At 31.9% G+C, this 14981-nt stretch overlaps 1 protein-coding gene across 1 annotated transcript; it reads right to left on the reverse strand.

Moving 5' to 3' along the window:
• Positions 1-13028: 13028 nt before the first annotated feature.
• LOC147805741 (uncharacterized) lies at positions 13029-14756 on the reverse strand. The gene has a single exon (XM_087149406.1). The coding sequence runs from the start codon at positions 14754-14756 to the stop codon at positions 13029-13031; it is 1728 nt and encodes a 575-aa protein (XP_087005532.1).
• Positions 14757-14981: the final 225 nt, after the last annotated feature.

A 14981-nucleotide genomic window follows, 5' to 3' on the forward strand; every position in this document is an offset into this window, starting at 1 on the left:
AAGATAACGTTAAGTAAAATGTTATTTTAAGAACTGCTCCAGTATTATAAGTGTATAAATATAACGGCCATGCTAAGCTAAAATCATTTTGAGAATAATCTGCAATTTTTTGCGGAATTAATTCGCAATGGCTTCACATTAATTTCAGAAACTGTTAGTACATTTAAAAGGTTGAAATATTCAGTAAAATATTGTGGATATTTTACTGTAAGCTTCAGGGATGCAATTCATATTGAGTATGAACTCATGCATTTAATTTGGAATAAGGTACAAACTTAAAAAAATTGCAATAGTACCTTACGAATTTCAACAAGGCCATAGATAAGCACTCCCTGGAAAAAAATGGCTTAAAAATTCATTGAGCTTCAAAGAAAAAAAAGGGGGAAAGAAAGAAAGTGCGATAACATATTTGAACTTTGTTCATCCCTTAACAATCAAAACTTTAAACTCAATTTTAGTATTGTTGGTTCGAGTTCGAAAATATCTCTAGAACTGATACTTAACACTTAAAACTTTTCATTTCATTTCATCGTTTTTAACAAATTAATAATATTTCAAGCTCCTAAGCATAGCTTTTGCAGAAGATTGAAAATATTACAACCCTTTGAATTCCGTAAACAGCAGAAGTAATTTGTTTTCTTTAATCAGCAAAATAGCTGGAATTTTTCTTAAAGAGAAAATCATCTAGCATAGCAAAATCAATGTAGATTGGATCAATCTATAGTCAAAAAGGAATTGAATTATACGAGAGATTGATTTTAAAAAACAATCGAAATTTAAACTTAAAAGTAATAAAAAAGAATTTTTATAAAACCAGATAATCGAAGTTTCTTTCCTTTGGCATTTATAATTACCGCCAAGAATGAGGAGGAAAATTACTTGTATGATTGAATTTCTAATTGGCTTCGCCAGTTTACTTGAATTTCTTTACAAACTAGGCAATCGATCTGAGCGAATCATTTTCATGTCAAGTTGTTTATTTGTGATTGTTTGTATTTGTTTTTCCCATTTTCGACAACAATTATTGAAGAATTTACTGTATCATAAGTTCAGTAAGGACACTGATTTTGTATAGAATTGCATCCGACGTGTAAGTTACGGTTGCTGATATTTATTACATTAGAAAATGTAATTTTTAGTTTTAATGAGGTTAACTTAGTTACTGGTAGGCTTGTTTTATATTATTATTGTGGAAATATGTTCATAACCCTGTGGACAATTGTTCTGTTTCCTTAGAATACGAACAAACTGAAGAGATGCATTTTAGTTTTTACCGAATATCAGATTGTTGTTCGATCAACGGACTGGATTCAGAAGAAATAATGAAAGATTCATAGATTGGTAAGTTTTTGTTATTTCTAAATATAAAAGTGAAACAAAGGGTTTTATGCTGTAAAAAAATCTAGCACCTTTTTTTAAACGGTTATTCAACCTGCTGCAATGAAATGCTGTTCGATTAACAGACTGTATTCCGCAGAAACAACAAAGCTTTCATATCTTGGTAAGCTTTTGTATTTTGGAATTAAAAAAATAAATTAAACAGTATTACGTGGCTTAAAATCTTGCATCCTTCTTGAAATGCGTACTCAATCTGCTGCAAAAAATATAAATTAGCATGTACTGCTCTTTCACAAACTTTTCAACGAATGAGCTTATTTAAAGATTAATTTCTTATAAATTTAGTTAATTTTGGTCAAAATGTACAAGTTTAAAAAAGTTACATATAACAGGGGATCGCGTAAATATTGGAATAAATTATTTGGGGATTTAGGGAAATTGAATAGGGACCTATGACGAAATTGTCATCGTTGATGACTACAAACTTTTCCCTATTATGACCTGCTTAGAAGCAGTTCCTAATAGTAAAGCGGCCGTAACGGCACGTGACGACATCTTTCCGGGCATGGTTTCCTTTGCAATTTGAATCTTGAAGATGTGTTGTAACTTGCCACGAAGTTTGTCGTAGCATTTATATAATCCCTTTTTATATATAACGTTCTTAAATTTGTACATTTCGACAAAAATAGTCTGAAAATGTCGTAAAAAAACTGTAGCTTGAAAGGAGAAACAAATTGCAGATTTGAAATCAGCAGTACGAAAGTATCTAAGATTTGATAAAAAATACAACGCAAATCAAAACAAAAAAATTATTCTACTGGGTAATAAAATAAAGAAACATATTTTCTCAATCAAATTTGGATGTTAATAGAATAAAAATAAATTGCCCATAACTGTTCATCACTTTATAAAATAAAATTCATCTTAAACCTCTTAATATTTTATTTTAACTAAATCAGAAAATTTAGTACTGCATAATTATTTATGAGCTGGAATTTTACATTTATTTATAATTAGAGTTGAAAAAAAAGTTTTTATAATTTAGATACTAATTTAGAGTATTATTACTCACATGTACTTTGAAGAATTATATACTTATCCTGTTTCAATTATTGTTATCACGCAAGGCAAGAAGCTGTTTTCTTGTTAACTGAAACAATAAATCTCCATGACTTTATTTAAAGTAACTATGGTAATGGAAACTACAATCATTGTACCTTAATGAAGCAATTGAACAGTGCATTAAATGTTGCTGAGAGTGGTAGCTTTAATTTAAAATTAGCAAAGACGTCATAATCAGTAGAATTGGTTGTCAACTCACACCAGAACGCAAATAATCTTCGTACAAAAAAAAAGCTTAGTTTTAGAATACAACCTTACGAGTTGGCAGAGCAGCTAGCCACAACGATCTAATTCTGAAAAATACGTTATAATGTATAATATAATTGGAAAAGTATTGGAATTTGGATTGTATTCCTTGGGAGTCAATTTAAAATCTCCCAAAGGTGAAAAATGTTTTAATTTTCCAATACATTTCATAATAGTTTCGATTAATGTTTCACTTATATATATAACTTTAATGTACAAGTATCCAGATACTCTTAAACCCCTCTTGGCGTATATTGTAAGTTTGATACTAATCACGTTCATGTGGATGTTTGTTATCAAGTATCAGGGCCGTTTAAGAAATATAGTGAACACTATACAGAAACTGAAATCTTTTTATAGAGCAGAAAATACTGATAAACTGAGTCTGTTTGACATTGTAATGGTATTTATATACAGCTTTTCAATATTAATTTCAGTTGTTTTCGTTTACATAGATTCGTTAGACAATTTTGAACTTAGTAATGTTTCGTTTTTTGGTATCAGTACCAAGTTACCCAGAGCAGCTTTGGAAATAGTTCTAGTTTTACAGAATTTGATGATTTCATATGTTTTTCATATCTGCACTGGAGTTTTCGCTGTTCTGTATTGCTCTTTATGCTACCATTTGCACACGATTTTGACTACTTATAATAATAAACTAGACTTTTATAGGAAAAAAAGACCGAGAGAGAATCTACCACCCACTTATTTCAAAAACTTTCTTTGTGTAATGGATTGCATTGAAGACGTTCAAGATGTTTTTTCTTTGTCCTCATTTTTGTTTATCATTGCAGAATCAACAGTGACCTTTTCAGAAATAAATTTTGCCTTCTTGTCGGAAGATGTTTTAGTACGATGGCTGTCAAATGTTGAGAAAATAATTTTCTCTGTTGTGTATTTATTTGTATTTATTGTCGCTGGATCAAATGTAAATTCTCTAGTGGAACAATGCACAATGTCTACACACAAGTACATGGAAATATCCAAAAGAGAACATCTCATGTTGGATTCAACAATAAGTCATAATGTTGAAATGATTTTAAGCAGACCCCACGTTACTCTCTCTGCTTGGGAGACAATTTATTTCACAAGAGGTTCTATTTTTTCTATCTTTGGGTCGATTCTAACGTACAGCCTCTTGATTTTTAATTTAAATAATGATTTTATTGAAACGCAGCATACGAGTTCTAGGATTGACGAGACTTCCATCTGGTAAATTGAACATTCAGGAAGTTTTCTTTCCCTATGTTTCTTTATGCTTACAGAGATTTTTTGAGAGATAAATTTTGTTTTCATGCAGCAGTACATGTTTAATACGAAAATATGTTTATGGCACTGTGGACACTTGTTCTGTTTGTAGAGAATATGAACAAACTGAAGAGATGCATTCTAGTTTTAACAAATTTTAGACTGTTGTTCAATGACTGTATTCCGCAGAAATAATGAAGAGTTCATATAATGGCAAGTTTTTGTATTTCTAAATATAAAAGTAAAGTAAACGGTATTATGCCGCAAAAAATCTATTTTTTAAACGCTTATTCAAGTTGCTGCAAAAAAATACTGTTCGATTAACGGACTGTATTCCGCAGAAACAACAAAGCGTTCATATCTTGGTAAGCTTTTGTATTTTGGAATTTAAGAATAAATAAACAGCTTAATATACGTAGCTTAAAATTTTGCATCCTTCTTGAAATGTGTACTCAATCTGCTGCAAAAAATATAAATTAGCATGCACTGCTCTTTTACAAACTTTTCAACGAATGAGCTTTTTTAAAGATTGGTTTCTTATAAATTCAGTTTCCCTTTTTGTCAAAATGTACAAGTTTAAAAAAGTTATATATGACAGGGGATCGTGCAAAAATTGCAATAAATTTTTGAGGATTTAGGGAAATTGAATAGGGACCTATGACGAAATTGTCATCGTAGACGACTACAGACTTTTTCATGTTATGACCTGTTTAGAAGCAGTTACTAATAGTAAAACGGCCGTGCCGGCATGTGACGACATTTTTCCGGGCATTGGTTTCTTTACAGTTTTAATCTTGGTGATGTGCTGTAACTTGTCAAGAAGTTTGTCTTAACATTTATACAATCCCTTTTTATATATAACGTTCACAAATGTTCACATTTCGATAAAAGTGGACTGAAAGCGTGATAAAAAGGCTGTAGATTGGAGTGAGAAATCGATTGCAGATTTGAAATCGGCGGTATGAAAGTATCTAAGATTTGATAAAAAAATACCATGCAAATCAAAATAAAATAATATTCTACTGGGAAATGAAATAAAGAAACATATTTTCTCAATCAAATTTGGATGTTAATAGAATAAAAATTGCCCATGACTGTTCATCACGTTATAAAATAAAATTAATCTTAATCATTTCAATATTTTATTTCGATAGAATCAGAAAATTTAACACTTCATAATTATTTATGAGCAGAAATTTTACATTTATTTATAACTGTGGTTGAAAAAAATGTTTTCATAATTTATATATTAATTTAGAGTATTATTACTCGCATGTACTTTGAATAATTATATGCTTATGCTGTTTCAATTATTGTTATCATGCAAAGCAAAGAAGTTGTTTTCTTGTTGACTGAAACAGCATAAGTATCCATGACTTTATTTAAAGTAATTATGGTAATGGAAACTACAATCATTGTATTTTAATGAAGCAATTGAACAGTGCATTAAATGTTGTTGAGAGTGGTAGCTTTAATTTAAAATAGTGTAATGTGTTGTCAATTCACTCCAGAACGCAAATAATCTTCGTACAAAAAAAAAGCTTAGTTTTAGAATACACTTTACGAGATTACGATTTTTTTTGTTTCAATTGACAGAGGAGCTGGCCATTACGATCTAATTTTAAAAAATACGTTATAATGTATAATATAATAGGAAAAGTATTGCAAATGGGATTGTATTCTTTGGGAGTTAATTTGAAATCTCCCAAACGTGAAAAATGTTTTCATTTTCCAATACATTTCATGATAGTTTTGATTAATGTTTCACTTGTGTATATAACTTTAATGTACAGTTTTCCAAATACTTTTAAAGCCCTCTTGGCGTATATTGTAAGTTTGATACTAATCACGTTCATGTGGATGCTTGTTATTAAGTATCAGGGCCATTTAAGAAATATAGTGAACACTATACAGAAACTGAAATCTTTTTATAAATCAGAAAATATCGATAAACTGAGTTTGTTTGACTTTGTAATAGTATTTATTTACAGCTTTTCATTATTAATTTCAATTATTTTAGCTTACGTCGATTCTTTAGACGACTATGAACTTAGTAATGTTGCGTTTTTCGGTATCAGTACTATATTACCTAGAGCAGCATTGAAAACAGTACTAGTTTTAGAGTATTTGATGACTTCATACGTTTTTCATATCTGTACCGGAGTTTTCGCTCTTCTGTATTGCTCTTTATGCTATCATTTGCACAAGGTTTTGAATACTTATAAAAATAAATTAGCTCACAGAGAAAAAAAACCAAGTGAGAATTTAACACCCATTTATTTCAGAAACTTTCTTTGTCTAATGGATTGCATTGAAGATGTACAAGATGTTTTTTCTCTATCCTGGTTTTTGTTTATCATTGCGGAATCAACAGTGACTTTTTCAGAAATAAATTTTGCCTTCGTGTCAGAAGATATTTTAGTAAGATGGTTGTCAAATTTTGAGAAAATAATTTTCTCTGTTGTGTATTTATTTGTGTTTATTGTCGCCGGATCAAATGTAAATTCTCTCGTGGAAAAATGCATAATGTCTACACACAAGTACATGGATATATCCAAAAGAGAACATCTCATGTTGAATTCAACAACAATTCATTATGTTGAAATGATTTTAAGCAGGCCCCGTGTTACTCTCTCTGCTTGGGAGACAATAGATTTCACAAGAGGTTCTATTTTGTCAATTTTTGGGTCTATTTTGACGTACAGCCTCTTGATTTTTAATTTAAAGAGTGATTCTATTACAACGTAAAATGTAAATTCAAAGATTGCAGAGATGTCCATCCGATGATTTTATTTATCTTTATTGATGCTGGATAAAGTATGGATTCTCTTGAAGAGAAATGCATGTACACCGAGGTATTCAGAAATATTTCAAAAGAGGCAACATCTTATGTTAGATTTAGCAAGTTTTCAAAAATGATATTAAAAAAGACCTTGTATTTACTTTTGCTGCTTGGGAAAATTTTTATTTCACAAGAGTTTCGATATTATTTATTGTTGTATCGCTTTTCTGTCTTTGATTTAAAAAGAACTTAAAAAGATATAATATTGGAAAAGTTATCGTGTGCAAACTAACCAGTCACGATTGCATATACAATGTCTTTATGATGGATTGCGTAGTAGAAGTTATCCTTTTTGTATTCAGTTGCAGGATCAACTACGTTTAACTTCATTTTGAAATAAATTTTGCTTCGTGTCAGATTTGCTTCAGCAAGAATGTTGTCAAATTTTGAGAAACTATTTTTTTCTTTGCTGTTGTATGAAATATGAATTATCTTGAAGAAAAACGCACGGACACGCAAGTATATGCAAATATTGAAAATGAAAACAATCTTAAGTTAGATTTAGAAAATTTTCAAAATGGACATTTAACAGATCTCTTATTTACGATAACGTATAGTAAACGATTTATATCCCAAAAGGTTCCCTTTTGTCAATTTTTTAAAGGATTCTGAGTTTTTGATAAATAATTAAGAAATTGATAACATGTTATGTTGTTACTTATGACACTTGCCAATGCCAGCAAGCCTGATTGAAATCAAGCGAATTTTTAAGGCAGATAGTGAGTTTCTTGTTTTCTTCTAGGGCGAATCTATGGCCAAGAAAACTACTACAGTCGCAGTCCACTCTATAGGGAGGACTCAATTATGGATCCATTCATTCATCCACAGATCGTAATTTTGACCTGAACCAGCGAAAGATCAATCTCCAATTCCATACTCCCAGATGTATTGGTTTTTTTTATGAGAACTTGGAGAAATTTGTGTATCCGATAGATTCAACGTGCACCAGTCACCATTTATTACACGAGAATTCTTCTGCCAGCGCATTCGAACTCCCGTTTCCATGAACACGGGTCCACTGTTCTACCAACCAAGCTATCCCTGCCTAAAAAGGATAATAACGAAACTGCTATATTGATTATAATATTGAAACTGTTATATGATTATAATATTGAAACTGCTACATTGATTATAATATTAAAACTGTTATATTGATTATAATATTGAAACTGTTACGTTACTTATAATATTGAAACCGTCATATAACCATTATAGAGCAAATGATACTATTGAAACTGTATTCATAGGCGAAACAACCATTAAGATTGCATATATGTTCTTCTGAATAAAGTGTAGAACAAGTAATCATTTTCGTTTATAATCACAAAATCAATACTTAATTTTTTTATGAAATTAGTTTTGCTTCTAAGAACATGTTTCAGCAAGAATGTTATTTTTGAATTTCGAGAAACTAGTAATCTCTATGCTGTACTTATTTGTCTTTATTGCTCGTAAAATTGAGCTGAATGTCTAAAACAAGTATATGAAATATCTCATTGAGAATATTCTACATGAGATTCAAGAGTTACTCGATGAGCTTTTCTAATCTGGACACAGCTTAACTGCCTGATTAAGATAATTGACACAAGCGTTTGATTCCGTTTTTCTTATAAAATTACACTCATGACGGGTCACCTTATTGCAAGGCGAGCGGCCTATAGCGTAGTATCTAAGTAAGGTCTCCACAAATTTTTGACCAATAGCAGGATGATTAGAACAGAGCACATAACCGTGGTGGCTCGGAGGATAGAGCGTTTGTCTCCAATGAGGTGTACCGGGTTCGAATCCCAGGGATGGCTGGTCGATACGAGTCCTCATCCTTCTTGCACCGACAACAGTGCTGAGGTGAAATATCCTCAGTGGTAGACAGATCATGGGTTAGAGTCCCTTTGCTGCCAGGTTAACCATGGGAGGTTTTGGCGTTTTCTTCTCCATGTAACGGAAATGGTGGTTAGTTCCATCAAAATGTCCTCCACGAAATACATTTGCATAAATCGTTTGATACATTTTATTACATTAATTTTTAAGTAAATTTTCTGAATGGACTTTAAAAGTAAATATAGTTATTTTTAAAAAGTTATTACGGATCTTAAAAATATATATGGTTATTTTTACTATTACAAAGGTTGACATTAAAATGAACCTTACACTGCTATTTGGGTAATACATGTTACGTTGCAAGCTGGAGGACCTTGATCAGGGCACTAAAATTATATTTCGTGACATGCCCGGGGTACATAAACACTTGATGATATATCTCAATAATGCATACACTTGATGATATACCTTAATACTTATTATAATAGTACTTCGTTGTTAATAATAATGCTCTGCATCAATTACACAGAGGAAAATTACTTTTGTTTTCTGTTGCATGAGATTTTTTAACAGATCTTAGGCACGTTCGTTAAATTCAAATCTGCATCAGTTTTCTCCCTCCAAGCAAAATTTTTTTAAAAATGGTATTTTTAGGCTATTTTTCGTTTATTATTTCCTTATTACGAACTAAATCTTCGTGTGCTTTTGAACAGGTCGTAATAGAAAAGCTGTTCTAAGCGCATGTGATGACATTTCCGGTGTAACGTATCATAAGCTATATCAAGAACTATTCAGTTTTTCTTTTAAATAAAAACTTTTATTAACAAACACAAACATTAAGAAATATGCAATACCCGTAACGGGATAGTGAAAATATCATAAACAACTAGAAAACCCGTAACGGGATATAAGGAAACTCAAATTCCACAATAAAACGAATCTAAAAAGAATCAACAACTCTGTCGTTCTAAATATTGACTTCTAATTTAATCGTCTGCTTTTATTTTAAGTTTATCTCTTTATGCGTTTACTTTATTTTAATTATGATTTTGCAAACCCATTATTTCTTTAATATTTTTAGACTTTACAATCGTCTGCTTTTATAAATTCTTTAATATTTTTAAACTTTACAACTCCTCTCCCCTTGGAAGAACTTTTCCATAGAAAACAGGGGAAAAGTTTATTATGAACTTTTTTGTGTCCTCTAAAACTTTAGGTTGAAACCAATGCATTATGTTATAATCAAAACATTTCACTTTTAAATTTAAATTTTCTAATTGTCAAATTAAATGCAAGATACAATTTTTACCTTAGAAGTGATGTACAATAATTAACTTTAAAACTTAAAATTTCTAAATTATTTTTAGACTCTTACAGTAAACATTAATAGACAATTCACTTGTAACTCAATTTTGATATCAAAGTAAAATATTCGAAATAAAATTAGAATGTAAATAAATAATATAATTTAACTTCACACAAAATAAGTACACATTAACATAACTATTTACATATATACAACAATATCTAAAAATTGAAGCTAACCAGATTTTTTTTCAAAGTGCTTATTATTTTTTTATCTTGGTATGACTATTTTTTTTTTATCCAAACAATATACTTAACATTTTTAAGCTTCACATAATTAGATTCTACTCAATCTTGTTAATATTTATATGCATAAAAAAATAACATATTTAAGAACACTAGCACTTTTCTCTACAAACAAATTCGCTTAACTCCTATGTTTCATTTTCAATATAATCATTTTTAAACACTTTCTTAAATTAAACTTAACTGGTTCAATTTCAAAAACTTTAATACATTTTTATTTTATATTTTCACTTTAATTAGAGCTTTAATTCAAACTTTAATAGCAACTACTTTCTTTACGAGTTAGTTTTTTAAAATAAATAAATCATACATATGAATAAGGAAATAAGACTAATCTGTATCAATATCAGTAAGAAAAACAAACATTATTTACATATTCCTCCCCATCAATTAACTTTTGTCTATTTCAAATCAAGAACTTAAAGATACTCTACTGAGACAATCTGCATTCTTGTTCTTAGTACCAGCTCTATGCACAATTTTAAAATTAAACGGTTGTAATGCTAAAGCCCAACGCATAAGTCTGGCATTTGAACTAGCATTTGTTTTAAGCCAGGTTAGCGGGTGATGATCAGTCTGAATAGTAAACTTTTGCCCATCTAAATAGTGTCGTAATTTTTTGATGGCAAAAATTATACTGGCGCATTCTTTTTCCGTAGTACAATATTTTTTTTCGGACTCATTAAACTTTTTACTCAGATATATTATGGGGTGTTCATGGCCTTCATTATCTAGTTGTGTTAATACCACACCCATACCAGTTTCCGAAGCATCTGTTTGCAAGATAAATTCCTTTTCATAGTTGGGAGAGAAGAGTATAGGTTGGCTCGTTAATTTTTCTTTTAGTTTCTTAAAGGCTTCTTCGCATTCAATCGTCCAGGTAATTTCTCCCTTTTTTGTTTTGCCTTTTAAAGAGTCTGTTAATGGTGCAACCAGAACAGAGAACATTGGTATATATCGATGTAATAGCCCGCTAGTCCCAAAAATGCTCTGATCTCAGTTTTGGTCTTAGGTACAGGAAATTCGGCAACTGCTCGTGTTTTTATATCAGAGGGTTTTCTATAGCCTTGTCCGACAATATGTCCTAGATAAAGAACATGATCTTGCGCAAAACGGCATTTTGAAGGTTTCATTGTAAGTTCTGCTTCTTTGATACGCTGCAATACACAATTAATACGTTCTAAATGAAGATCCCAGGTATCTGAGAAAATTGCTATATCATCAAGGTATGGCACTGCAAATTCTTCTGAACCCTTTAGTAGTCGTGCCATTAATTTGCTAAAAAAATAGGGGGCATTCTTCAACCCAAATGGGAGTCGTAATGGCCTATAAGTTCCGAAACTGGTAACAAAAGTAGCTAATCTTTGAGCGTTTGGACTAAGCTTAATTTGCCAATATCCCTTGGCGAAATCTAAAAGACTGATAAATTTTGCCTTGGTTACCTCTTCAACTCGGTCTTCTATGTTCGGAAGTGGGAAATATTGTGTTACCGTTATTTCGTTGAGACGACGGTAATCAATGCAGGGCCTTGGATCTTTATTTGGTGCTTCTACTAGGATCATAGGAGAAGTATAATCACTCTCACCTAAATCAATAATTTTTAAGTCCAACATTTTCTGTACTTCAGTTTTTAAAATTTCTGTTTGTCTGGGTGAAGTTCGGTAAGGCTTGGAAATAATTGGCTTATTTGTACTAAGTTGAATGTCATGCTCAATTAAGTTAGTTTTTCCTGGGTTATTTGAAAAACTTTTCGAATATCTTCTTAAAATATTCCTCAATTGGTTGATTTCATGTCCGTTAAGGCGATTATCTAGGTGACTGTCTTTAATCATTTCAGATACATCAAATTCATCTGGTGAAATATACACTTGTGGAAAGTCAATATCTTGTTCTAAAGATGAAGAATCGTTTTCTGCACATAATAGAAAATTAATTATTGCAGGCCGTTTATAATATGGTTTAAGCATATTTACGTGATAAATCTGTGAACTCTCTCTTTTTCCTGGAATATTCACTAAATAATTAGTTTCAGACATTTTGCTTTCTATCTTCCCCGGCCCAATCCATTGAGCAGACAATTTATTAGCTCTAGATGTAGCCAAAACAAGAACCAAATCTCCGGCACTAAACTCTCTCCTAATACTATTTTTATCGTAATACGATTTCCTTTTTAACGCTGCATCTTCCATCTTGTTAACTGCAATTTCTTGGCATCTTTTTAAACGGTTTATTAGGTGAAAAACGTATTCCGTCGCAGGAGATTCGTCTATTTCTCTTTTGGTTCACTGTTCATACAACAAAGTTTCAGGAGTACGCAAATTTTTTCCGTGTACTAACTCTGCTGGCGAAAATCCTGTACTTTCATGTGTTATAGTTCTCAAAGCCAAAAGGGCAAATGGTAAAAACTTCTCCCAGTCAGAACTAGACTCCAAACAAAGTACCCGTAAAATCCGCTTGATAGTTCTATGAAATCTTTCTACGGGATTCGACTGTGGGTGATGAACGGAACTATGCCGAACCTTTATGCCAAATCGATCAAAAAACTCAGTTGTTAGCATGCTCATAAAAGAAGTTCCTTGATCACATTGGACTTCTCGTGGGAAACCAGTTCTACAAAAAATATTAAGTAGGGCATCAGTCACCGACACAGATCCTATATCATTCACTGGGATTGCTTCTGGATATTTTGACGACATACAAATGGCTGTAATCAAGTATCTTTTTCCACTTGGCGTGGTGGGAAGAGGACCAACTGCATCAACGTTTAGTTTTGAGAATATTTCCTGTATGACCGGTACAATTTTTAAAGGAGCCTTTTTTTATCATTTGGTTTCCCCGCTTTTTGACAACTATCGCAGGTTCGTACGAATTCTTCCATCTCTTTATAGCATTTTGGCCAAAAATAATATCGCGCCAATCTATCTTTGGATTTGGTTACACCAAGGTGTCCGGAAGTACTTTCATGACATAACTTTAAAATTCGGCTTCTAAATTTGTCAGGTATAACTAAAAGTTTTTTTTCTTCTCCTAATCGTCCTTCTTGGCATTTAAAAAGAAGTTTTCTTTCAACCAGATAGCGATGTTTACTGTTTTGATTCTGAATAACTTCTTCCACAGTTTTAAAAACTGATTTTAACTCGGCACTTTCCTGTTGAGCTTTAACGAATTCATCGTGATCTACCTGTATTAAAGAAAGTTCATCAGAGTTGGCATTTAGAGTTGGTAATATCTCTTCCATTTCTGAACTGACGGCATCCGTTTCTAAAACTGGCTCGTCATCTTTCTCATCTAAAATAATTTCCTGATTTTTATTATCTTGTTCGGAAGAGTTTTCGGTATCGTTCGAATTTTGTTGCTCATATTCTTCATTTTCTGCTTTTAAACGAGCGTGCGATCTGGTACTAACTGCGTTTAACTCTGAAATTTGCATTGGCGTCATTTGCAGATTTGGCAATCTAGACGCTGTTCTATTCCCAAGGAGATATCGACCTTTATCCAACTCACTTCTAACCACAGCCGCTTTGGTTACAATGTTGCCAAACTGACCAGATAACGAAACTTTTGCTAATGGTAAACAAGTTGGGCCTTCATCTAATGGTTGTTGTACCCACACAGTTTCGCCAGTAAACATATCTGGAGTCACATATTTTCTGCATATGATATCAATAGTTGCACCTGAATCTCGAAGAACTGGCATCCTAATTCCATTTACTTTCGCCATAAGAGTGTACGGAGTTAGTAATTTGTCTTCTTCGTGTCCTGCTCCGATTCGATTAACTTGAGCGGGTGGCTTTTGGCACTTAAGCTTCGGGCACTGAGATCGTAAGTGATTAGTAGATCCACATTCGTAACATTTTAAAGGCGTACGTCTATCAAATTGATCATAAATTGCTTGCTTGTACTCATATTTTCTTTTATTTTCTTCATTTCGGCTATTCTTTGAAGCAGCTCCCTGTGAATTTTTCCGTGTGGCATTTTCTTCTCGCCAATTGAATCTCAGATTTTCAGAATTTACCTGCAAGTCAATTCGTTTGCGACTTCCACGTACATTCTCGTACTCGTCAAGTATTTCTGCCAGCTTTGTAGATGAAGTTATTTTTGACCAAGTGTCTATAAAATGATCACGCACTTCATTGGGAACTCTTCGTTTAGTTTGATCAGTAACCATTAGATCCAGCAAGGTTTCAAAATCTTTTACTTCCAATCCTTGAACCCATTCGTTTAAATAGTTCCTTAATTCAAAAACGAAATCTTTCCAACTATTATCGAACTTCTTTTGGTGCTGAATAAATTTGATCCTAAATTTTTCTGGACTTAGCTTAAACCTCTTCATTAAAATTTCCTTAACATGATCATAGTTGTACGTTTGTTCTTCAGATTCTCTTGCTATTAATTTTGTTATGTCAGGTGAAAGAAAAGATAATAAATGAGTAACCCACTCTTCTTTTGGTATTTCTGCTCGTTTTGCTTGACGCTCAAAAATTACTAAATAAAGACTGATTTCATCTTCCTTAGGATCAAAATTCTGCATTAACTTATGAATATCTAACTTATTCCGCAGAGTAGTGCCAATATTTTGATTTGAAGGGCCACTTAATTGGGCACTAAGCCTTAATTTCTCGAGTTCAAATTGGCGTTCTTCTTGTTTTTGCCGTTCTTGGCGTAGTTTTTCTTCCTCTTCTTCTTGGCGTTTTCTTTCTTCTTTTTCTTCTTGGCGTTTTCTTTCTTCTTTTTCTTCTTGGCGTTTTCTTTCTTC

The sequence above is a fragment of the Parasteatoda tepidariorum genome, chromosome 8 (assembly GCF_982258835.1).
Source record: "Parasteatoda tepidariorum strain Cologne lab strain chromosome 8, Ptep-v5.0, whole genome shotgun sequence".
Classification (NCBI taxonomy): domain Eukaryota; kingdom Metazoa; phylum Arthropoda; class Arachnida; order Araneae; family Theridiidae; genus Parasteatoda; species Parasteatoda tepidariorum.